This window comes from Phodopus roborovskii, unplaced genomic scaffold (genome assembly GCF_943737965.1).
Source record: "Phodopus roborovskii unplaced genomic scaffold, PHOROB, whole genome shotgun sequence".
Taxonomy (NCBI): domain Eukaryota; kingdom Metazoa; phylum Chordata; class Mammalia; order Rodentia; family Cricetidae; genus Phodopus; species Phodopus roborovskii.
This window is the reverse complement of record NW_026125281.1, coordinates 11,641,744-11,667,657: the sequence shown is the minus strand read 5'-3', so window position 1 is coordinate 11,667,657 and position 25,914 is coordinate 11,641,744. Positions and strand designations below refer to the sequence as shown.

At 43.7% G+C, this 25,914-nt stretch overlaps 1 protein-coding gene across 1 annotated transcript in view; it reads left to right on the top strand.

The window, feature by feature from the left end:
• Positions 1 to 25,914, top strand: part of Sgk3 (serum/glucocorticoid regulated kinase family member 3) — a 94,949-nt gene that overhangs the window by 48,148 nt on the left and 20,887 nt on the right. Inside the window, exons 2-7 of the mRNA XM_051197166.1 lie at positions 13,385 to 13,604; positions 17,617 to 17,700; positions 20,402 to 20,474; positions 21,064 to 21,139; positions 21,680 to 21,767; positions 24,441 to 24,490. Of these exons, the coding sequence (XP_051053123.1) occupies positions 13,509 to 13,604; positions 17,617 to 17,700; positions 20,402 to 20,474; positions 21,064 to 21,139; positions 21,680 to 21,767; positions 24,441 to 24,490 (467 nt within the window). The 5' untranslated portion in view covers positions 13,385 to 13,508. The remainder of the gene's footprint in view (positions 1 to 13,384; positions 13,605 to 17,616; positions 17,701 to 20,401; positions 20,475 to 21,063; positions 21,140 to 21,679; positions 21,768 to 24,440; positions 24,491 to 25,914) is intronic.

The following is a 25,914-nucleotide window of genomic DNA, read 5'->3' as shown; positions in this document are numbered from 1 at the left end:
TGCGCTGAAAACCTCCGCTGCCCTTTCTGTTTAGAGTGCCTTGCCCAACTCCCCCACCCCCCCAGCCCATGCCACAGCACCCCCAGATACTGGATGAGTTTAGTTGGAGTGTTTGCCCTTTCTCACAGTTCTGGTGCTAGCTTTCCCAGACATTGACCAGTCTTCTTTGACTTGTGATTCTTTTGTAGTGTTTTTCTTTTAATCTGTTGCTGCACCTAAACAGGACATGAGTATGCATAAAGAGTTTCCCTATTTTCTTTCTTTACATTTTTTCCAGTTACCTTTAAAGGAAACATGAGGCCCGTGTAGCTGCTTTTTAAGGACATGTGAACTCAAGTTCTAATGGACCTTCAAAACATTAACGACAGAGTCATCACTGGTTTGGGGAGTAGGGTCTTGGAAAGATGGCCGGGAAACTGAGTAGAAAGTAAGAAACATAGCGATGAAAACAATGTAGGTTTTTAAGGGAGTGGGTGTAGGGAGAGCATTATGCTTTGATGCATATCAGGCAGGCAGATGTTTTTTAAAAAACGTACATCGCTAACCTCACTCAGGAAGTTGTCCGGACAAGGCAGACTGCATAGGGCACCATCTGCAGCTTTGGATTTTCTTGTGGAGTATTTTGTTTTTATCTCTCTGGGCACACATAGTCCTGTTTCTCTGCTTTGTTTTCTGAGCTGGGTGGGATGGAACATTCTCTTCTTCTGTTTGGCTCTGACTTCACACAACGTAATATTTCTCCATGTCTGGCTGTCTCCTCCCCATCTTCAGACACCTCTCTGTGTAGTCTAGGGTGGCCATGGTGTCCCAGTCCCCCTGCCCCAGCCTCTGAGTGCTGGGATTACAGGCACACCATGCCTGGCCCTATTGTTTTTAATCTTAAAATAAGTGTACGCCTCTTTCTTAGTCTGTTGTCCTGTATGTGTGGAGAAGATACATCGCAGAGTTTTTATGTCATCGAAGGAGTGTGGTCGCTCTGGGTTTATTGTTGAAGCTTAACAGTTTGTGCTTGCTATCAGCGTTTGGTTCAACAAAGTTGTGCATGATTGTGCATTCAAAATGTGTTCATGTACATATTCCAGTTGAGTCATTGTTTTTATTTCACTTGTGATGCTTTCAGAAATAAACTCGATTCAAGAATTCATTCAAGAAGCTGAGATAGGAGGATCTGGAATTTGAGTAAGACCTTGTCTTTTTTTTTTTTTTTAGAACTTCAAACATTTCTGCAATTCAATTTTTATCTCTTTTTTCTGTTACATCCCAAACTGAGCTGTGTTTTAATGTGTTGGGTATGTATTAGCCTAACTTTGTTCTTGAGTTTGAATAAGTAGGTAGACATGGGTCTGAATGTATTTATCCATTCCTACAATGGAGCTTGTAGTTACTAATGCAGAAAAGAGTTACTTGGGAAAACTATGTAAAGGTCTTAATTTAGACATTTTGCAGCTTTAAGTTAAAATTCTATGTATTGCTTTTGCTGGTGGTATAGTTAGTAGGTCAGGACTTGGATCATGTGCTATAATTTCATTAAGTACTATAATTTAAACATGTAATTGGTTATAATTAGTGTGCTTTCAGGACTGTCTTCAAATGTGATAACCAATAAAGCCTACTTTCAGGAGAAATTTTGAAAGCAAATTACTTGTTCTGGAGTAAGTTCAAGGCCAACCTATCTGAATCCCAGGACAGGCTCCAAGGCTACAGAGAAACCGCGTCTCGAAAAACAAACAAACAAACAGACAGACGGAACTTATTAGACTCCCTAAGCGTCTGTGCTCATCCAGGCCCTCCTTGTTACTGAGGCGCCTTTATTAAGGGTGTGATGAACAGTTGAGTTGAGGCACAGACCCATGGGGCATCCGCCGCACACAGGAAACACAGGCAGGTGTATCTGAGTTTTGAGGGAGCGTTTTATTAAGACACCACAGCCTAGTGGTGTGTACCCTGAAGGGACTGGGGGAGAAAAAAGAGGAAGAAAGTGCTGATTCAGGAGAATGTCCGAGCACTTATGAGGCTCTGGTTACTAGAGGATGTCCCAGCCCACTGTATTGGCTGGAACTTCTGCACATATCTCAGATTTAGAGGTGAGCTCTTGTGGGAGGAGTGGGGTGGAGGCAGGCCAGAGCGGGAGCAGAGACAGCAGAGAGTCTCAGCTGGTAGTTGTTGAATTTGTGTGTGTGTGTGCGCGTCTCTCTGTGTGTGTGTGTCCGTGTGTGTGCGCGCGCGCGCGCACGTGTGTGTGTGTGTGTGTCTGTGTGTGTGTGTGTCTGTGTGTCTGTGTGTGTGTATGTGTCTGTGTGTGTGTCTGTGTGTGTGTGTCTGTGTGTGTGTGTCTGTGTCTGTGTGTGTGTGTCTGTGTCTGTCTGTGTCTGTGTCTCCTCTCTCTGAACTCTTCAGTGCCCACAGTCACAGACCAGCCTTACTTCAGGCCTCCTGCTCTGCCAGTGGTAGCTGGCCTGCAGGTTTGTCCTTCAAGTTCTGTGTGTGTTCACATCCACCTGCAGAGAATGGACAGGCTTGGAGGAACAGTGCAGCTCTGTTGTAACTGGGACCCCATGACACAATGACCTTGGGAGGCGGAGAAAGACAGGGCCCAGCCTTGCCACCACTGTTCCCCTGTGGGTTCTGGATCAAGTGCTGGCTGTGCACCGAGAAGAACCTTAGAGCCTTCCTTTCCTGGCAGTTCTGATTCTAGTGAGGAAGACAAAGGGCCCTCAGTGGCGGCTTTGCAGCCTCCCTTGTTCCCCTCCGACCTGTCCGTAATAAAATAGTCAGCTTCAGGGAGTTTCAGGGAGTAGGCAGCTCATGTGGCTTCCGCTGAGGCTCTTGGACCCTTCTCAAATTGGTAGATGCATACTTTTCATTGTTAGTTCCGACTCTATCACTTTTCCCTATCAAAAATCAGGATGAGTAAAGATTCCTCTAAGAAAATATAACAAATTTAGGAAAAATTGGGACAGCTCTGTGATTACAGAAGAGGGGAAAGCCAGAGGGGGTGGGGGCCGGCACAGGAGGAAGGATCTGTTAGCAAGGAAAACAGGAAAGGTTGGAACTGATTTATCCTGCCAGCTCTGGGGAAGGGAGAAGGCTACTATGTATCTTTCATCAGGATCCCGTTTTAAAAATCTCTGCTGGGCAACCTAATTTACAGATATGACAAAGACTGGCTTTGTTTCTGTGCAAACATTTCAGATGTGTTTGGGGCCTGCATCCTCAGAAGTGGAAGTAAATAAATGGATTTGTATGCTTCCACAGTAGACTTTAATAAATTAACTGGGAGGGTGCCTTAATGGAATTTTAAAACCATTGAACTTGTTTCCTACTTAGGAATAATCCCTCCCCTGCCCCCAACTTCCTAGGTAAATTATAGTATGCTCATATTTTTCAAGTCCCCCCCCCCCCCCGTGTCCAGGGAGAGCTTCCGAGTCCAATTAGGAGGTTAAGTATGGAGATTTCTCATTTGCCCCTAACCATCACGTGTCTGTCCTGCTGCCCCCCCCCATTATTACCATCTCCCCCAACTGTTAGCATTGGTGACTACATCATAATCACCCCGAGTGGATACATTAGGGTCTCACTCTCGGTATATCTTGTATGAATATGGATAAGTTGTAATGCTGTATCCCCCCGTTTAGGGTCATACAGATTACACTTTTAAAATCCTGTGCTCTGACTCTTTTTCTTGCAATCTTTTTCTTGCCATGACTCGGGTTTCATTCAGATGAGGGCTCAGAGCATGGGGCCTTTCAGACTTGCTTTTCTTGGTGTTAATGGTGCCCCCACCCCATTCTGTTTGACTTCAGAGCTCATTCCTTTTTAGCGCTAAAGAACATTCCATTGTCTAACTGCATCACAGTTTATTAATCTATTTACCCACCAAAGGATATCTTGCCTCTGAGTTTGGGCAGTTATGAATAAAGCTGTTCTGACATCCATTTCCAGGCGTTTGTGGTTGTTGTGTGTGTTGTGTGACTTTTTTCCTCCGTGAGGTTTTGTTTGTTTTTGTTTGCTTGAATGAGGCGGTTTATTAATCTAGCATCTTTGCCCTCACCTTGTTACCAGCTGCCACCTGTTCTGTCCAGATCCCTCTGCCCCCAGAGTGTTAGCTTTTGGTCTCCATCTTGGTCCTTTCCTACTGTTTTTCAGCTCCTGGATGGGCCACACCCCCAAGAGCCTCTACTGATGTCCTTTCTCTTGGTCATGGAGCTAGCCTGCCCCGAAGGCTCAGGTGCTGTACTGTGGAGGCATGTGTAGAATGGTTTTTATCACAGGGATAAAGCTCTCTGTGCTTGGCCAGCCTGACCGTGCCACCCATTTGGGGACTTTCAGCTCCCTGGATTTTCTGAGAAAGGCTTCTGGTTTATGTATTTTACAGTAATTTACAAGTGGCTGCTGGGTCTTGTCTTTTATGTTAATTCCAGGCATTGTGTGGCCTCAGTCTGCCAGCCAGGGGAAAGGGTTGGGCTTTTATTATTACTATTAAATATTGAGTGTGTGTGTGTGTGTGGTGTGTGTATGTGTGTGTGTGGTGTGGTGTGTGTATATATATGTGTGTGTGTGTTTATGTGTGTAGTGTGTGTGTATGTGGTGTGTGTGTGTGTGTGTGGTGTCTGCACGTGTGTGTGGTATGTGTATGTGTGTATATGTATGGTGTGTGTGTGCTGTGTGTGGTGTCTGTGTATGTGTGTGGTGTGTGTGGTGTCTGTGCACATGTGTGTGCAGCACCCAAGGCCGGAAGTGGATTCAGAGCTCCTGGGACTGAGGTTTTGGGCAGTTGTGAGTGGCTCAGCATAGGTGTTGGAAACTGAACTCAGGTCCTTTACAAGAGCAGAAACTGCTCTAAACTGTCATGTCTTAGTTTAGTTTCTCCTGAGCCGCTTTGCTGCTCCTCTTCTCCCCAGCAGAGAATGGGGTGCCTGCTCTCCCTCACAGCATTCGGTGGTCTACAGTTTCGGGATGCTGGCCATTCTAATGGCCGTGTACCTTTTTGTTCCCTCTTCCCTTCTCCTCCCTTCTGCCATCTGCTGTAGCGGGGCTTGTGTGCTCTAGGCAAGCGTCCTCTCCCTGCTCTGTCCCTAGGGTCTCTTGCTTTACTTTGCATCTTTCTGATGCTACATTCTTAAGAGCTTGCTGTACGTTTTAAGTCATCTTTGTCTGGGTGTGCAGTGGGGGATTGTTGTGTGCCACACTGTGTATGTGGAGATCAGAGGACAGTCTGTAGGAGTTCAACCACGTGGGCCCCAGAAGTGAAACTAAAGTCCTGACGTCATGAAACTTGGTGTCAAGTCTGGTTGACCAACATGTATCATCTTTAATGGGATTGGATGTTAAGGTCTTTGATCCGTTTTTAAATTGTGTGTTTTGGTTGTGAGCCTAGCCTTTAACGGCTGAGCCATCTCTTCAGCCCTAAATTAAAAATCCCTTTTAGGCACTCTTTGAATAGCTTTTGCAGGTATTTCTTCCAGTCTGTTTGCCTTCTCAGTGTCTTCATAGGGAGTCCTCACCATATCAGAGGCCATCCGACCTTCTTCCAGGACTTTTCTCATTTTGCATTATATGCCCAGGGGTTTTCTTTGGTACCTTCCTGGGTCTTTTAGCTCCTGCCTTTGAGTATCACGTTTCTCAAATGCCAGTTCCCCGTTCTTCCGTGCTTCAGACACTCAGCTTCCCAGTCGTCATCCCTTGCCTTTACAAGCCTCTCAATCTCTGACAGTCTGCTTCATTATTTAAGAATGGATACCGACAACTCATGAGTGTCTGTCTTCCAATATGCTATGGTTTGCAGGCTGTACTGAACCGGTCTTTAAGATCCATGAAGAAATAGGCTCTAGAAACTGCATTAATGGTGGGGTTGGGGTTTCTCTAGCCCAAACTAGCCTCAGTGACCTCTGATCTTCCTATCTCTGCCACTGGAATGCGCCACCATGCCCAGTTTAGTGGTATGTGTGGAGGGATTAAACCCAGGACTTCACACACGATGGGCAAGGAGTCCATCGGCTGAGCCATCCCCTAAAACTACACTCGAGCAGCAGTAAAAGTACAGGAAACTTTGATCTTTTTCCTTATCAGTAGCTCCTCAGCTAGGGGTGGGGCCTCGTGGGTTCTACCCCACCACACTGCAGTGTCGACTGGCTTGGTCTTGTTCAGGTCTTATGCATGTAACTAGGCTGCTTCGAGTTAATGAGTGCAAAAGCAGCAGACAGCGCTTCAGAGACTTCCCATCCTTCAGCTTCCACATTGAGGGACATGACAAGGCTGTCCGCTCTCTCCACAGCACGCAATGGAGTGTTTAAAGTCTTAGCTAGAGCAGTAAGCCAACTAGAGGACGGGTGGATAGTAAGCTCCGTTTTTATGCAGTGAGTCGACATCTAATGACTTAGTCGCAATGGAGCCATGTGTCATTCACCAGGGCAGGCCAGCTGCCCCCGAGAACACCAGCAGGATGGTCTTCAGCCTTTCTGGCAGAGTGAAGGCACATCCCTTTCCTGTTACTGTTGTTGTTGTAGTTATTATTATTATCTGAAAAGCTACATACTGTTGAACTTCCCATTTTTATTCCCACGTGACCAAAAGAGTTTGTCCTGTTCTTTCCCAGTTGTGGTTCAGTGTGGTGGCCTGTGGAGTCTGCGTGATCATGGCCCCTCTAGAGTCTGGACCATATGATGATGATGTTGCAAATGTAGCTCTCTGGGATGAAAGTGAATGATAGGTACTGCTGTTTCTGTCATGCGATAGCAAACCGCATCTCGTTGTCTTTACTGGTGCTGTTAGAAGGATATTTACCAGGTCACGGGCCGTACTTGCCATCAGGGGCTCTCCTCACAGTCACCATCCCAACATAACCTCATCTCAGGTTGCCTCTGGAATTTGTAGCACCACCTGGTTAGATTTGGCCAACCCATGGCCATGTTCCAAGGCTTGTTTTGGCTCTGGCCCAGGTAAGCAGGCAGTTTTAAGTGGGAATATGATAGGGATTCAACACATCTGGTTCATCAGCTTTCTGATAGTGATGCTGATTTCTGAACTCACAAGGGATAGGGGCTGAGTATTCTTTGTGAGAGTGAGGGGTGAGAATGGAGTGGCCAGTCCTAAGGAAGGTTGTAAGGCAAATGGGCAGTAGCTGTTGAGGAGCTCTAAGGGTCGGCGGCTTTTGCTCATCCCTGGTTCCCACAGACTCTTTCTCCTGTCGCAGCTTTTCTTTTTTGACAAGACAAGGATCCATTGTCGGGATTTGGTTAGTTACTCTTATATATGTTCCTAATAAAATTCTAGGACTAGGGAAATAGACACAGGATAAATCTGTGCTTGCTTTGACCCACCGGGATTCGAGGGCCAATGTCATCTCTTACACCATCTTTAGGAGCCCCATTCTGACTAGTAGAGCACATTTTGGGTCTCCAGAGATTAGTGTCAGTTCAGAGATGGTATCCAGTAACGTTTGGAAGGGTTTTGTCTTTTCCCTTTCTGCAGTCTACAGTGGCTATACACTCTGAGGGGGCGGTAGGACTACTCCTGGGAAAGGTCTTGGAGAAAGATCAGCAGTGCATGCTTGTGCATGTTTGTGGCCTTTTTCTCTCCTCTCCTCTCCTTCCCTTCCCCCCTCTCTCTATCATGTACATTGAGGTTTTACCTGAGTGTATGTCTGTGTGAGGGTGCCAGATCCCCTGGGACTGGAGTTACAGACAGTTATGAGCCGCCATGTGGGTGCTGGGAATTGAAGCTGGGTCATTTGGAAGGGCAGTCAGTGCTCTTAATCACTGAGCCATCTCTCTAGTCCTGCCTGTAGCCTTCGAACGGGTCATGCTAATCTCACATTGAATTCGGCGTGTTCTCAATTTGTCTTAACTTCTTTGTGAGCTCAGTTGGGGTATGTGATAATAAAGAACAGTGAGAACAAGTCCTTGAAGAACAACTTAAAAGGCTCTCATGGGGGCGGGGAGACACTGGATATCTGGATGTCCCTCGGGGAGTTCAGGTAGCTTCATTGAGCTGCAGAGTTCAGTTGAGTGGGATCGGAGACCATGGTTCTGAGCCTCACTCAAGTTACTCAGATGCTTGCTGCATCCATCACCCAGAGTGTGTTTGTAGCAAGCGCCCTGGTGCTAGCATCCCAGACTGCAAGGCTGCACGTTTCATTGCTCTTCACCGGTTACCATTAAGTTCGGGCCTCTGATCTTAGTCCTACCTGCTGGCAGCTATAGGAAATTAAAGACTATAAAGCAGCCAGATTCAACTAGTCGCGTGCTTTGTGCACACCTTCACGGACAGCTGGAAGTAACCCCAGCCCTTGTCACGGTCTCGCCAGCCACTTGAATTTCTAGTACTCTGTCACCCATCTGCACCCACCCAGTGACACCGCATGTCACTGTCCATCTTCTCTCTCCATAGAAGGGCTATCACTTATTAATGCGCACCCCAGTTTTTTAACATCTTTCCCCCTTTTACCAAAAAATGGATTCTTTTATCAATCAGTGTATCTCTGTACTCCTTCCCATCCCTCCTCACCTCCTCTCCCATCCCGATCTCCTCCCTTTCTGCGCCTCATGAGAAAAAAGGACAGGCTGTTATCTTAGGACAGCCAGACATAACAAAATAAAGTATCATAAGGTAAGACAAAAAACCATCACAATGAACGAGAGGAAAGGAGCCCCCCAGAGAAGACCCACTCTTTCCCTCACTCAGAATATAAACTCCGGGAGCCTGGTGCAGACCCTTGGCAGCCCCGTGCTCGCTGCTACAGTCCCTGTGAGTTCATGTGAGGTCTAGAGGGCCTTGTCCCCTGCTGTCTCCTCTGGTTCCCACACTGTTCCTGCCTCCTCTTCCTCGGGGTTCTCTCTGCGGAGAGAGCCTTGACGGAGCTCTGCGGAGAGAGCCTTGACGGAGACGTCCTATTTAGAAGTGTGTGTTCCGAAGTTTCTCCCTGCATGTCTGGCTGTGGGTGTCTGTATCGTTCCCATGCGCTGCAGGAGGAATCCCCTGTGATGGTGGCCGAGCAGGGCACTCATCTGCGAAAGTAGCAGAATATTATTAGGAGTCATTTTTATCACTATATGCTTTTTTGTTTGCTTGCTTTTGACCAGTAGTATTTGGTTTTACCCCAAGTGTCTGGGCTGTCTGGTCTCAGTTCCTTGGTCACCCAAACAGTGTTGGGTATGGTTTCCATCTCGTGGGGTGAGCCTTAAGTCAGATCAGACATCGGTTGGTTACTCCCACGCATAAAGTCGGTGCCACCATTGCATGCCATGCAGGCGGGAAGACTGTAGATCAGAGGGTTTGTGGCTGCCTTGGCGTTTACATTTCTCTTTTGGCAGCCATTGGCCCCCGACTCAACTGAATGTAACCCAGTACCGGTACTGGAAGCTTTGTTTGGTGACAAGAGGTGGCCAGCTGGGACTCCATTTCCCTCATTATTTGGAGACTTTATATTTTAGGAAAGGTCCACTGCACTAGGTTTCCATACCACCCCCAAATGCCCCTCAGTTCTAGCCGCCTCTCCCAGCATTCCCTGATCCTCCTGTTCCCATCAGCTCCACCCCACCCCCAGCCCACCCATAAAATCTGTTGCATTTCCCCTTCTCAGGAAGGTCCATGCACGCCCCCTCCCCCAAGTCCCTTCCTCTATAACTATCCTCTTTGTGTGTATAGATTGTAGATTGGTAATCATTTATTTAATGGTTAGTATTCACATATGCAAATACATACCAAATTTATGGTTTTGGGTCTGGGTTACCTTATGCAGGATTTTTTTTCCTAATTCCATCCATTTGCCTACAAATTTCATGATGTCATTTTCACAACTAAGTAATACTCCAATGTGTGAATGTACCACATTTTCTTTATCCGTTCTTCTGTTGAGGGACATCTAGGTTGTTTCCAGTTTCTGGCTATTATAAGTAGAGTAGCGGTGGACATGATTGGGCATGTGTTTCTGTGGTAGGATGGAGCATCCTTTGGGTATGCCCAGGAGTGGTATAGCTGAATCTTCAAGTAGACCGGTTCCCACCTTTCTAAGGAACCACCATACTGATTTCCACAGTGCCTGTACAAGTGTGCACTCCCACCAGCAATGGAGGAGTGTTCCCCTGGCTCCACATCCTCTCCAACATAAACTGCCATCTGCGTTTTTGATCTTAGCCATTGTGACAGTTGTAAGATGGAATCTCAGAGTTTTGATTTGCATTTCCCTGATGGCTAAGGATATCAAATATTTCCTTAAGTGTTTCTCAGCCATTTGAGTCCCCCCTCTTTAGAATTCTCTGTTTAGATCTGTACCCCATTTTAAAAATTGGATTATTTTTCTTTTTGATACCTGGTTTCTTGAGTTCTTTGTATAGTTAAGGTATTAGTCCTCTATTGGATGTGGAGTTGAAAGAAAAAAAAAAACAAAAAACAAAAAACCCTTTCCCCAGTCTGTAGGCTGCCACTTTGTCCAAATGGTGGTGTCCTTTGCCGAGCAGAAGCTTCTTGTTTCACGAAGTTCCATTTGTTACTGTTAAACTTAGTGTCTGTTCTGTTAAGTCTTCCCCTGTGCCAATGCATTCAAGGCTGCTCCCCCTTTTCTCTTCCATCAGCTTCAGCATATCTGGTTTTATGTTTCAGTCTTTTTGATCCATTTGTAGTTGAATGGTGATAAATATGGATCTATTTGTATTCTTCTACACACAGACATTCAGCTTAATTGGCGGTGCGGACTTCTTTTTCAGTGTCATTTCTGGCATTTTATTAAAGATCAGGTGTCCATAGGTGTGTGGATTTCTGTCTGTGTCTTCAGTTCATTGATGAACATGTCTATCGTTATGCCAGCGCCCTGCTGGTTTTTTGTTTTGGTTTTGTTTTTCTTATTACTGTATCTCTGTTGCACAGCTTGAAATCGGGGATGGTGATGCCTCCAGTGATTCTTTTATTGCTAAAGGTTGTTTTAACTACCCTGGGTTTTTCATGTTTCCATATGAAGCTGAGACTTGTTCTTTCAAGATCTGTGAAGAATTGTGTTGGAAGTTTGATGGGGGTTGCATTGAACCTGTAGGTTGCTTTTGGTAAATTGGCCATTTTTACTATGTTGATCTTTTTATCCATGAGCACTGGAGTAGAGTATGAATAATAAAAACCCAGAGGCAGATATCGGGGTTCGAGCTGAAGATCAGAAATACAAAGCAGCCAGCCACTAGCTCTCACCTCTACCTCAGACTGAGAGGGCAATCCTGTCTCCATGAATCCTCAGATTGAATCCGACTGCGTCTGTCTCCACCAAACCTCAGACTGCAAAGCTGTGAGCTCCTCTGTCCTCCCTGCCATATCACTCCTGTCTCCACCTCCCTGGTGCTGGATCAAAGGTGTGAGCTCTGTTACTCTTTTAGACTGATTTTGCTTTCCTGTAGCCCAGGGTGACCTTGAGCTCACAGAGATCCATCTGCATGAGTCCTGCAATTAAAGGTACGCCCACTACTGCATCGACCTCTGTGGCTAACTAGTGGCTAGCTTTGCACTCAGCTCTTCAGGCAAACTTAATTTGTTAGATCATAAACAAAATATCACCACATTTTCCTTTTTTTGTCTAGAATAAAAAAGGTATAACTAATATAAGAAAAACTATATACAATTAAGTATATGCAATAAATACAGGAACCATGTCTAGTCCATTTGCATTTGACAAATTTAGAGAAAATACTCCGTACCTATCCTGTCTGGTGAGTTCAAAAGGTTGCACCTAGGTCACTTTCTATTCTAATTTGCATTATCAAATTATCTTTTAATGTCTCTCAACTTTTCTGAGTCTGGTAAACAATGAAAACTATAACTATACTGTCTCGTCTTCAACTCCCTCACAGACCCAAGAAGGAAATAATATTAACTGGGTAAGCAGGACGTGCAGGCAAACGACTTCAAAAATGTGAGAAACGACAGGAACAGCTGGCTGCCTGGACAGTAGGTTCTTCTGCAATATTGGGACATCCATCTTCAGCCCATGGGCCTAGACTATCTGACAGACTTTTCTGTGAAGCAGTATTTCTGAAGGACTGTCCTGCTTTGTCTTGGCAAGGTTTGGAAATCACTTTGTTTGGTGTCCTGCTTGTCGAGTTTTGGCAGCACACTGTCAGCAGTCAAGACAAGGGCACTTTCTTGCCCAGTGGCTTACCTTTGTCACAAAGAAAGTAAACTCCATGTGGAGTTTCTTCAGTGCCCATCGTTGTCTCTGTAGTAGATTAGTGCTGACAGGAGCAGACATGTCTCATTGTCATAAAAAAACAAGCAACCCACATGGGAAAGCCTTCCATCTTCTGATGTCTTCTTCAGATTCTTTCTTCAAAGACTTGAAGTTCTTGTCATACAAGTCTTTTACTTGCTTGGTTAGAATTACCCTAAGATACTTTGTATTATTTGAGACTATTGTGAAGGGTGTGGATTCAATGATGTCATTGTATATAGAACTACTGATTTTTTAAAAAAATCAATACTGTATCCTGCCAATTCACTAAAGGTGTTTATCAGCTGTAGGAGTTTCCTGGTGGAAATTTTATGTCTTCTGCAAATAAAAGTACTTTGACTTTTTTTAGTTTTTCAAGACAGGATTTCTTTGTGTAACAGCCCTGGCTGTCCTGGAACTCCCTTTGTAGTCCAGGCTGGCCTCGAATTCACCGAGATCAGCCTGCCTCTGCCTCCTAAGTGCTGGGATTGAAGGTGTGCACCATCACCACCTGGCTTTCTTTTATTTCTTTCCAATTTCTATCCGCCTGGTCTTACTGCTTTTGCTGAGACTTCAAGTACTGTATTGAATAGATATGGAGAGAGTGGACAGCCTTGTGTTATTCCTGATTTTAGTGGGATTGCTTTGAGTTTCTCTCCATTTAATTTAATGTCGGCTATGAGGTTGCTGTAGATTGCCTTTATTATGTTTTAGTATGTCCTTTGTATCCCTATTCTCCAGAAGTTTTATCATGAAGGGGGGTGGATTTTGTCAAAGGCCTTTTCTGCATCTACTGATATGATCATGTTGGGGGGGGTTTCTTTTGTATTTCTTTCAGGTTTGTTTATATGGTGGATTACATTTACTGCTTGTTATGTATTGAACTATCCCTGCATCTCTGGGGTGAAGCATACATACATACATACATACATACATACATACATGTGTGTATTATGTAGTGTGTGTGCATGTATGGCACACACAATTGTCCTCAAAGGCCAGATGAGGGCATCAGATACTCTGGAGCTGGATATACAGGAAGTTGTGAGCCCCTGCTATTTGTGCTGGGAACTCTGGTCTTCCAAAGAGCCAAACTGGTATTAAGAACAGCCGGCTCTCTTGACCGCTGAGCTATTTCTGTGGCCCCATAATGTTATTTTTAATTGGTTTGCTAATTGTGTTTTGTTCTTATTGTTTAAGGTTGCATGATGGAGTTTGAACATTACATCAAGAGGTTTCATACTTTGGAGTAGTTGATTGTATCTGCCCTCTGCTGAGGACTTTGAAACTTCAGATTTAGTTTCTGTGTCCTTCAAAACATTAAATGCAGAGTGACTGTGCCATGGACTGCAAGGAGAGCTGCCCAAGCGTAAGCATCCCCAGCTCCGATGAACACAGAGAGAAAAAGAAGAGGTTCACGGTGAGTGTGTAGCAGGGAATTGGAGAGTAGGCACGGCGAATGCCTCCCCAAAGCCCTCTCGGACTACTGTAACAGTACTTGTCCTTTTTTGTGCCTGTTTACCTGTCCGTTTGGAGAGCTTTATGAAACTCACACACCCTCTTGTCAGAGGTATGCATATAGACACTGTCAAGTGTTGTAGACTCCTGAAGTCCTTGAGTCCATGTTAAGGACTCCTGTCTGGAAATTTTCATAGGGGGTTATGGCATTTAGTTACTTCCCACCACATTTTAAAAATGTGTCCCCTGTTTTTCCTCTTTTTTTTTTTTCTTCCACCTTAAAGGTGAAGAAAAGATTTCTGATTTTGTTTTTTAGTGCTACAGTATTTGCTGGAGGGTTTTATAAACAATAGGTACAATGAGTATGCGCTTGTAGTGCTATCCAGTGACTATGACTGGGAAGTAAGCTCTTTAAAATCTTTATCTGCATGTGTATGTGTTCATGTAGTACACACACACACACACACACACACACACACACACACACACACGTATGGGCCGATAGAGGACAGAGGTAGTAGTCGGGTACCCTTAGGCATCCTTCCCTGTCACTCTGCCTAGTCCTTTGAGGCAGGGTCTGCCCTGGGACCTGGGGCTCATGTTTTCCTGGTTCACTAAAAACCAAATTACCAAAGGAAAACCTGTCTCTGCCTTCTCTCAGAGCTCGGATTATAGGTGTGTGAAGAACACGGCCTGTACCTAGTTCTGTAATCAGAGCTCTGTCTCCATGATTGCACAGTCTTCTCAATTGTTTTTTCATTCTCTTTGTGTGTGTGTAATACATACATAGGTTATACATAGTTTGCCTGCATTTATGTCTGTGTACTGACTTGTGATTAATGCCCTCTGAGACCAAAAAAAAAAAAAAAAAAAAAAAAAAAAAAAGGATCCCCTAGAAGTAGAATTACAGGAAGTTATGAGCTGCTGTGTGGGTGCTAAGAACCAAATCTGGGTCCTCTAGAATGATGGCCTCCCATGTTGAGCCATCTCTCCAAGTCATCTTGACCTGAGAGCACCTCCCTCCGCCCCCCAGCTGAGAACAGGATTGTCCTATTAGTATAGCAAGACACACTACTGTACTTAGTCCCAGTACTCCAGGCAGGACGTGTAGAGATTTCCTGCCCTCTCTCTCTGATTTGGTCTAACCTGAGAGTCCCCAGCTGCTGTGTGGTATGAAGAAATTCGTTTGACTTTAGCTCTGTTTATTTCATTTCACCCAGGTAAAGATGCTCAGGCCCCTTCCTCTGTCATCGTGCTTGAGCACAGTTATGGGATCTCCATTCTGGTTTACAGGAGCAAGGACGTCTACTTTCAGAGCGTTCCTTGAATAAATGTCTCTCTGTTGTCCTCCCTAAATATCCGTGATGTTCTAGCTGTTGACTGTCCATTGTAGAAAATACCTATGGCTGACGTGGTACAGCCTGGACTTCTAACCAGGGTTTTATTTATCCGGTCTCTGCCGTTGCTGAGTGGCGAGGAGTAGTGTCCTCTGTTGGCATGACTAGGGCCTCCGAGGGGCACCCGCTCTCACAGTGCCTCTGTCCTCCATATGGCTCATCAGGCCCCTTGGACCGCCACCAATCTGTAATGAGTGGGTCACTGGGTCCTTACCACTTGAGCCCTGTGACAAGTGACTTTCAGCTCAAATCCATGTCACCTGGGAGTTGGGAAGGGCTAAAATGTTAAACTAAGTACTGCGATTACTCTGTCTGCCTTTTTGAGCTGCAGAGGTAACCCCAAATGGTATCTCTCTCTCAAGGCCCTAGATGTGGAACAGAGAACAGTTGCCTGCCCCGTCCCCCCTCCCTAAACACAGTCTCTGCCTGGATACAGAGGGACTGGAGTGCGTATCTGACTGTTTGTCTCCCCCTAACCGCTAGGTCGCAAAGTGTGTGCGCCAGTGTGTGTGAGAGAGAGGATGTGTGTTTTAACAACAGTATCTTAAAACAGCACACGCTTGTTAATATAAGTGTATTTCTAGCAATGCCACCTTAAAGGTCAGCAAGCATTATAGTGTCTTGCATAAAATATAGAGTGTATGTAATACATTCTTTCCTTTTCTCTTTGTTCTTACCTTTGGGCTGTTGTGTTCTTCAAGGACTTTGCCTCTCATCACCTTCGGCAGACATCCCTGCAATGTGGGCAGTGGATTAAGTCAGGTGTCCTTTGCTCTTTCCAAGGACAGACAGATACTTCCACACATACTGTGAAGGAGTCAGGAGGCCTCGGCCTGGACTTGCTGTGCTGGGCCCTGGCTTTCCAGAGCCCCTGTGAAAGTCATGCCGTTCATTTTCCTCCTTCAGATGCCCGAGTGTTTCCTGATTGGAGGCTTTGTGTGTATGCGGCCACTTAAAATACAAAATAGCACCTTCACACTTCACCCTACTACCCCCTTCATTTTCTGTCCTGCTTGCCTTACTCAATATCCCAATAGCCATTTCCACTAATATATTTTGTCTCGTCATGGATACCTCGCCTGCTAAAGGGCAAGGTCACTTGAGGAAGGACTCCCCTCAGTATTGTTTCACCAGACCCTAACATAGAGATAGTGTAGGTTTAATAAGACTTTCCTGGCTGGCGGGATGGCTCAGAGGTTAGGAGCACTGGCTACTCTTCCATAGGACCTGGGTTCAACTCCCAGCACCAATATGGTGGCTCACAACCATCCACAATGCAGTTCTGGAAGATCCAGTGCCCTTTATAGCCTCCAAGGGCACTGCACACAGTACACAGACATGTGTGGAGGCACTCTTACACATAAAATACTAAGAATCTTATAAAATATTCTTGTAATTTGAAAGCTTCTTTTGGTTTTACCCAGTCACTTTTTGTTGTTGTTGTTAAAATGTGTGTGTGTGTGTGTGTGTGTGTGTGTGTGGGTTTGTGTGAGTATGGTGTGTGTGTGTGTGTGTGTGTGTGTGTGTGTGTGTTTGCTTCAAAGAGTATCCTCCTAAATCATTATAGAATGTGCAGTTGTATTCTGAGGCTACCTTTGGGCTGAATTATAAAAGTTAATTCTGTGCCTGCTGGTGATTTAATGCCACTTCTGGTATGTAGGGGGAAAGAAATGGTACAGCTTTTAGTCAAAGTTTTACGGTGTTTTGATTAAGCAAATCAACATTTGGCTGTCATTTTCTCACGTCTAGTAGGGGTAATAATTCTGTTTGCTTCATAGGATTGTTGCTTATGATTAAATGAGGCTGCATGTAAAGATACCAGACACATTTGTTAGATAACATTAGGAAAATGTAAGGATAGGATTTGCAAGGATACTGTGTAAAAGATGGTCTGGAAGAAAAGGAGAATGAGATTAGTATTTACTGTGGGCCAGGCATTGCTTCTGAAGGTATTTTGTAATTTCAAGGCCCTGGTGAATGGATAAGTAAGAAAATGGCATCAGTTGAGTCTATAAGTTTTATTCTTAGAAAAAAAAAATATGAGGCAAAAGCGGCCAAGTGTTAGAATTCAGTAGCTCTGATACTGATCACACACATATATATCCATGGTTATTCTCTGAAACTCATAGAAAGTTCATGACAGTATAGTGCTGTATTTTACTGGAGTGAATAAAATACTTATGTTGCTGTATTTTAGTGGCTACATAGTCAAATGCTCCTTTCTTGAGTTCCTTGTGATGAGCTAATCAGGGTTATAGTTTGCACTATTTTGTGTGTGTGTTTTTTAAAAAGCTTGTTACAAAGGCATTTACATAAAGTTTAAAAGGCGGGGGTTAAATTATCCAAAAGTAAAGAATAGGTAATATTGCTAGAACAACAACCAAATTTGACAAGATGAAATGTGGACTTTACTTACTGTGTTTTTTTTTTTTTTTTTTTTTTTCTATCTTGGAGAATCCTGTAAACAGTTACCAGTTTCGTGAATAGAAAGACAGTTTTTATGTATTTAAATGGCCAATGGTTTCTTTGCAATAAAAATTGGTTAAATTATATCTCTCTTTTTTGTTATTTCCACAGGTTTATAAAGTTCTAGTCTCTGTGGGCAGAAGCGAGTGGTTTGTCTTCAGGAGATATGCAGAGTTTGACAAACTTTACAATACTGTAAGAGACCATGTCATTCCTTCCTTCCTTTTTTTTTTTTTTTTTTTTTTTTTTGGGGGTGTGTGTGTGGGGTGTGTTTTTGAAACAGGCTTTCTCTATGTAGCCCTGGATGTCCTGGAACTCACTCTGCAGACCAGGCTGGTCTTGAACTCACAGAGATCCACCTGCCTCTGTCTCCCAGGTGCAGAGACTAAATGCTTGCACCACCACTGCCTGGAGAACTACATTTCTATTTAAAGCTAAATACTTGAGAAAAATCCCAGGAGCTGAGAAATTAATTTGACTGAGTAAATCTATAGATATTACAAAGCCAAATAAACAAACAAACAAACAAATAAATAAATAAATGGGATTCTTCCAAGGCATTTTAGCTTACAGTCTTTATGTGAAATGTGGAAAGACAGTTCCACATGAACAGTGAGACACGAGATGAAGAAGAGCTCGTGGACAGTTAGGTGTCCGACTACATTAGACACAAATATCTGTGCCAAGTAATAATGGTATTCATCAAGGCAATTCTGGTTCAGATCTTCAACTCCAAGTCTTAGATCTCAAAGTGTCCATTACACTTGTCCTCCATGTCATTCTTAGTTGTCAGTTCTGGGTTTCACGTACTAACACATTGAAATGAACGGCCTTTCCAACGGTCCACCAGGAGTTCGAAATCTAAGAGACTATTGGTTATCTATATTCCTGAAGCGTTTTCATTCCTAATTCAGCTACTAAATAGTTCACAATCTAGCACCTACAGCTGCGCATAGTTTTTAAAGTATGCGAGGTCATTGAAAGGCATTGGGCCAGATTTTGGTGGGAGACACTGTCTGATAAGTCTTCAGATGCTCAAACCATGCCTCTTGATTCAGTCACTGCAAAAGCCTGGAGTAGAACAGCTCCGAGTCCCAAGCTTTGTTTCAGTTACAGGAAACAAACACGTAAACAAAAACCAATTGTGCCTCCAACTCCAAGTGTAAGTTCTTAGTTCTCTTGTGCCATAAAAGATATTGATCTCCCAGTACATATAATGAGTAGATTACTAGGCAGCTCTAGAAAAGTGTGTGGGATTAGTCTTTAAATTTTTCTAGTAGTTTTCAAAAAATTACTTATTTGGGGAGCTGGATGAGAATTCAACTGATGTTTCTCTTTACAGCCCATCTCGCCACAATTTCTCTCTTCTTCATATTTTTACTTGATAGTTTTTCTTCTTACAAATGTCTTTTCTGTGGATGTTTCAGATTCTGCCTCTTGCCAGCACATAAACAATCAGTTGTTTTATTTGAAACCATAGGAGTCAGGCTGAGCCTCAGTTTCCTGAGTTTGAAAGCATAAACTCCCTGCCTTCGTTATAAAAAAAGAGAGACAAAAAAATAAAAATTTCAATTTGTGAATATTTTTATTGTCAGTCTAAATATGTTTTATGCAGCATGGTTTGTATTTTTTTAACTTGTATTAGTAGAAATTGTCTAACAGGCATTAGTAATTGCATTAATATGAACAAGATAATAATAAAATACTGCCGGGCATTGGTGGCACACGCCTTTGATCCCAGAACTTAGGAGGCAGAGGCAGGTGGATCTCTGTGAGTTCAAGACCAGCCTGGTCTACATACAGAGTGAGTTCCAGGACAGCCAGGGCTGTTGCATAGAAAAACCCTGTCACAAAAATAAAATAAAATAAAATAAAATAAAAAAATCAAAAACAACAACTAGTGATAACCATCTTCAATTAGTGCTACAAGGCTGCTTGCTTCATGTTATGAACCAGCCCATTTTAATTTTGGCACAAATCCTCACAGGCCATTTAACTTGTAAATATTTTAATATAGTTTTATCTAGAAGATAAAGCACAGTATCACCGTCACATCTAAAGATAAGGACTTTGCTTCCTTGGTACTGAATGTCCTGTCTGTTTATGTGACCAGCTGATAAGTCTGCTATGTGTCTTTATAATTTGTGTGTTTGTTTTAGGGGGTACCATTTGATTTTCCCTCTTTCAGTCTGGGATTTGCTGCCTGTAGCATGCAATACTTAGTACATTCTTTTATTCTTTGTATTTCCTGTCAGTTGCCAGTTAGGTCTGTACTTTGTATATGTGTGGGTTTTCTCTTGCAAGCTAACATCCTGACTGCCCCTTGTTTAATTTCTTTCTGTATACAGTAAATGTTCAGGATAGCAAATGACCCTCCAATAAAGGTCAGTCTTCCCTCAAACAAATCTAGTAAAGAAATATATTAGGTATTAAAAACAAGAAAGCTGGAGTTGAGAGTGTTGATAGCAAAATGAATGCACTTTGAGTTCTCTGAAAAGCTGTTGCTGTAGACCACGACAAGCATGTTTGTTGAGGTAAAAGGTGAGTAGCTCCTGCAGAACCTAAGTACCATTTCCAATCTAAGTGCTTAACAACTTTACCTTCTTTAACTGCACAACAGGATGCTCAGTTAGCCAACCCATTTTACAGACATGAAAAAAACGAACCCTGGCACAGGGATGCTAAGTAACCTGCTCAATGCCGCATAAATACTAAACGATTTACGGGACGAAATAGGATGATTAGTCAATCTGTGGCATTGTATTCATGTATATTAGTATTGTATGTTGTGTCATACTTAAAATATACCTTATAAATTTTCCTTAAGATCACATTGTATTGTGTAGATATAAGTAGATTTAGAAATCAGCTCACAGAATGCTGTTTTTATATTCAGTTGAAGAAACAGTTTCCTGCCATGGCTCTGAAGATTCCTGCCAAGAGAATATTCGGTGATAATTTTGACCCAGGTAAGCAAAAGCTTCATGGGCTGACTGCTGAGCTCTGGGTGAAATCTGGAGACGTGGGTGGAGGGTTCATTGAAGACTTTAATTGTTCAGAACTTTTTTGTTCTTTTGAGATGAATCTTGCTATGTAGCCCAGACTGGCCTCCAACCAGTGATCCCCCTGCCTCAGCCACAGGCATGCACTGCTGCTGCACCTGTTTTGTCCATGGTGCATTGTCTGCTTCTCTGCTAAGATGCGTATACGATGCGCTAAGGGTAGATAACAAATGGTTCTCCAGTAAGAGGCAACTTCTAGTGTCAAGGCACTCGCCTCCTAGAAACGTAAGGACTGTGGCCATTGACTCTACTCCCTGGCCTCTGACTGAGAGGCTGTGGGTTGCTGAAGCTTTGTAAGCCCTTGTCCGAGTTCAGGTTGCATGTGCAGATCTTGGGTATTCAAGCTTTATTCCTCCCGCAGTAGCATACGCCAGTTAAGGACTCGCTTCCTAACCACAGTTCACCGCTTGCGCGTGTGTGTTCTTCATAAATGTTTCGTGGTAGTTGGTGGGCTGACAGAAATAGGACTGACTGCTGGTGTGCGTCTCTCTTCCAGATTTTATCAAACAAAGAAGAGCGGGACTGAATGAGTTCATTCAGAACCTGGTCAGGTATCCAGAGCTTTATAACCAGTAAGTACTTCCGATTTCTTCTAAAGGGACAGTGAAACCAAACCCAAGAGTCTTGATTAAACCTCAGGAAGGGTCTGTATTTTTTGTGAAATGTTACCACGTGTGCACTTTTCCTAGAGCCCTTTTCCTAGTGCCTTGCCTGCAGCTCATACTCGCCCTTCGTTTTGCACTTGTATGACGTCGTAGCTGGGTTTCCGTTGCTGTGACAGAACGCTATGATACAAAACAAGTCAAGGACAAAGGGTTTATTCATCTCATCTCGCAACTCTCAGGGCTAGTCAATGAATGTGATGTTCATCTCAGAATCAGTTTCGGTTTGGATTACTCGTCCGTGCACCCTCTGTATCTTCTCCCGCTCTCCCATTGCATTCCCTCCTTTTAAAAGCGCAACTTCTTTATTCTTGTTGCAACAAGGGATGATGCATCTTGGAGTTTCCTTGCTACAGATGCTAACATGCTGGTTTCTGTTTCCGTTTCCTTTTTAAAGGGAGACGGGCTGCACACATGCTGTCAAAGTAATACAGTAATCTTTGTTTTCAGTCCAGATGTCAGAGCGTTCCTTCAAATGGACAGCCCCAGACATCAGTCGGATCCATCTGAAGATGAGGATGAAAGAAATACTCCAAAGGTAGCAGGGGCGCTGAGCGTCTTAGCAGGCTAGCAACCGCAGAGCAGCAGTCTTACCTAAGACCAGCATTGATTCAGAACAAAGTATCCATATCCACGCTACTCTTTCTACACTGCGGAATACCTAGAAACAGCTTCACTGACTATCCCTGCCCTGTTTCTTCTCGTGTGTATGTGTGTGCTGTGTGTGGATGATTCATGTGTGTGGAGGTACAGGTGTGTGGAGGCCCACGCTTGATGCTGGGAATCTTCTACAGTGCTCTTATCATGAAACAGGGTCTGACCTATACCTCAGCAACATGGCTAATCTTGCTGTCTTGCTGGCAGCTTGCCGTGGGGATCCCCATCTCCACTGTCGAGGCTGGAATTACAGGCAAGCCACCATGGCCACCTGACATGTATGCAGGTTCTGTGGATCCAGACTCTGGTCCTCTTGCTTGCATGGCAAGTGCTTTAACTACTGGTTCATCTCCCCAGCCCCCAGTCTCTTACAAAATGTGTAGAAATTTATGTTTTCATAGTGAAAAGTGTGATACAGGTTACTCTTAATGTTGAGACTAAGTAGAACAAGTGTGGAGGTCAGAGGTCAGCTTGTGGGAGTTGAGTCTCTCCTTCCACCAAATGGGTCTCCGGGGAATCAAACTCAGTTCATCAGGCTTGGTGGCGAGTGCCTTTTCCTGCCCTGCTTAGCTATCTCGCCAGCCTAGTTACTAAGGACTTTTAACTAAGCAATTGAAGTTCATAGCTAGAAGAGTCCTTGTAGGTGTCTAGAACTAAACCCCTTTAGTTTATTTTTAGGAAAGGTGACTGGAAGGAAATTTGGGGTGGGATATGTACCATGGCATGTATGACTTTGGGAAGAGGGTTCTCTCCTTCTGCCCCATGAGTCCTGGGGATCAGACTCAGGTTGTCAGGTTTGGCAGCAAGCATCTTTACTCACTGAGTCATCTCACCAGACCTAAGACCCCTTATTTTATTTTGTTTACTCATTTGAAAGACTATTTTTTTTATATATACATATGAGCGGTTTGCCTGTACGCATGTCTGTGTACCACATGTGTGCGGAGCCTACAGAGTCCAAAATGGTGTCAGATCCCCTGGAACTAAAGTTAGAGATGATTGTGAGCTGCCCTGTGGATGCTGGGAAATAAACCCGGGTCCTCTGGAAGAGCAGCCAGTGCTCTTAACCACTGAGCCATCAGCCCAGTGCCCCATCACTCCCTTCATTCAAGGGAAATCAAGAAACAGAATCTCAATTAGTTGTCAATAAATTTTACTTTTCTGTCAATACAATAATTGGATATCATCTCAACAATAGGGACAATGAAATACTGTCTATTTTACATTTGACTAATTGTCACTCTTTCAGGGACATGCTCCTCTAGAAAAATCATTGCCAAGTAGTAAATGTTAGCTATGTATTATTATAAACTAGGAAATAAATTGTCCATTTGTTTAATGCATATTACCTGTGTAAGAAAAATCCTTTTAAAGGAAGTTTGTCAGTGAAAAGAACATAGGCTAAGAGGATCAGCATATGAATTTATTTTAGAGTTGTCAGATTCTGTAAAACAATATTATTTAATCCTAAGAGTTTAATCAAATGTCAAATGAAACCATAGCAAATCTCATTCCGTGAACCAGGTTATTACAGATTGACTAGCCTTGAGTTACACTATTACGATTCATGTATTTCTCTCCTCTGGGAATTGAAAGTGTACTGTGTGAGTTTTTCATATCGAGGTGTCATGTAGGTTACTTATTAGGGTTGTGTCAGAGGACCCCTTTGATCCTTGTACCTTGAGAGCAAACAGATTTCTCCTGTCACAGGGTCACTAAACCCAACTCGGGGAATAGTCAGTTGAGTTCAAGCTATGACTGAACTAAGATGTTTTGGAGTTAAATTGCTTGTGATGTAGTAGGTGATTAAGGATTTGCTGCTAAGTTGATCCTGGTCTTTAATTTTACTGGGTCTACAATTTTGGAGCTATTTACTTCTAGGATCAGAGAAAGTCCTGTTGTATTTAGAGATAATTCTACCAGGGGCTGAGAGAAATCAACTTGCCAGTGGGTGTACCTGAGTTTGGATCCCTGGTACCCAGAGGAGAGTTGAGTTATGGTAGCAAAGCTCCAGCACCCAGGGTGAGACCGAACCCAGTGCTCACGGGCCAGCCGTTCTGACTGAAATGCTCCGGGCTCAGAGAGACCGTCTTTAAAATATAAAATAGGGAGTGGCAGAAGAAGGTACAGTCAATCTCCAGCCTCCACCCTCACTCAAGAATATCTATACTCATAGGCACCATTCCATCATCCTGGCTCTAAATTTTTCTTTAATTCTTGAAAAACAATCAGGCATAGTAACCAGTATTTAAATGTAAAAATGATTCCTCATAGTAAAGCGTGTTTCTGTGTTTGTCTCCAGCTTTGTCTGTTGACTTTATTCATTTTCTAACTCTTGAGTGTCGTTTCTGGCTTGTCTTTTTCCTCGCAACAGCTCTCAAAAGTTATCATGATAAAATCGACTGCTTATATTGATTATATTTCAAGAATTAGGACTTTAGACTTCTTTAACATCTGTTACTGTCTGTGGTACTTACATCGTTTTATGTCAAAGCATCCAATGGCTGCTAATGTTTGACACTAATGAGTATACTGTTTTTCTCTCACTAAATAGCCACATTCTACCTCACAGAACATCAACCTGGGACCAACTGGAAATCCTCAGTAGGTTTACTTTATTTCTACTTTTGAGAAGTTCTTTTTTGAGAGTGTGCCTTTATGTGGAGCCTTCTGGAGGCCTGAAGAGTGTGTCAATAGTTTCAATGAATACAGTGCTGTTACATGCTTCAGCTCTCTCTCTCTCTCTCGCTCTCTCTCTCTCTCTGTGTGTGTGTGTGTGTGTGTGTGTGTGTGTGTGTGTCTCACATGCCACGGAACGTGGATGGAAGTCTGGGAGTTGATTTTCCTTCTACCATGTGGGTTCTGGAGATAGAACCCTCTTTGTCAGATTTGGTGGCAAGCACCTTTACTCACTGAGCCTCTTTAAAAATGGCAGGTTGGTTGTTGGAGCCTGTTTCACCATTGTTACTTCTCTCGTTTTATTTTTGTGTAAGGAAGATGAGCTGACTGTTATTTATGGGACTGTGGTCCTACTGGGTATCATGGGGGGGAGGGCGGTAGGGAAAAGTACCCTCGCGGACCCAATTGATTGATGTTCTTCTCAGGGTTGTGCCCTGGTTGTCAGCTAGCTTGTCCCAGAGGAGTCACGATGGACGTTAGCATGTTAAAGGTATTAGACTTTGTTTTTCTAGGTCCCCACATGAGCTTATCATTTGAGCATTAAGGGGAACATTTTGGAGAACGGTCTGATAAATGTTGATTGAAAGCAAAGTTGTCCCTTATCATCTCCGACAATTCCTTAAAAACAAATGCCTAGAACATTCGGTATAGAGTACTCCAGACGACTCCCAACAGTTTGAGGAGAGAGAATATAGACAGGAGAAATGATCCAAGAATTGGGTCCAAGGGCCTTTCAGCATCATGGCATGAGGGACGCGCTTCAGTGGAAGCTGAGGTGGGAGGGCCAAGAACGTGGTGTCTTGAAGTCAAGGGAAGAAAAATGTGTCAAGGGGAAGACATTTTAACACTGCCAGTGTGGCCAATGGGGCGAGTAAGCTAAAGGTTGAAAATTGACCGTTGGACTGGATCAGTCTTTGGTGAACTCCATGAGCTGAATAGGAGGGAGCTGACAAGAGCCTGCAAAAGTCAGGGAGATGGGCAGGTCCAGCCGTGGAAGGCCCTGCAGAGAACTGCAGGAGGCTGGGCTCCTGGCCGGAAGAGGGAGTTGAGGTGTGAGCATTTTTTTGCTACCACCCCTAACGTTGAGCAGACTGGTACCGGGAATACTGTGAAAGGAATGTGTGCTGTCAGTCAGTTAGGTGGGACCTGGGCCTGTTCACTCCTGGAAGGATTTGATGTATTCCCATGCTCACATTTGCGTTCTTTAGTTTAAAACATCATTTCAATAAAGAACAAAATAGTCCAAAGAACAGGGGTTTGTAGAAGAAATACACCTATATTCAGTGAAGTATTTTAATGTATCCTTATCTCATTTTTAGTTAACTTATAAAATAATGGGTTCTTAGAAC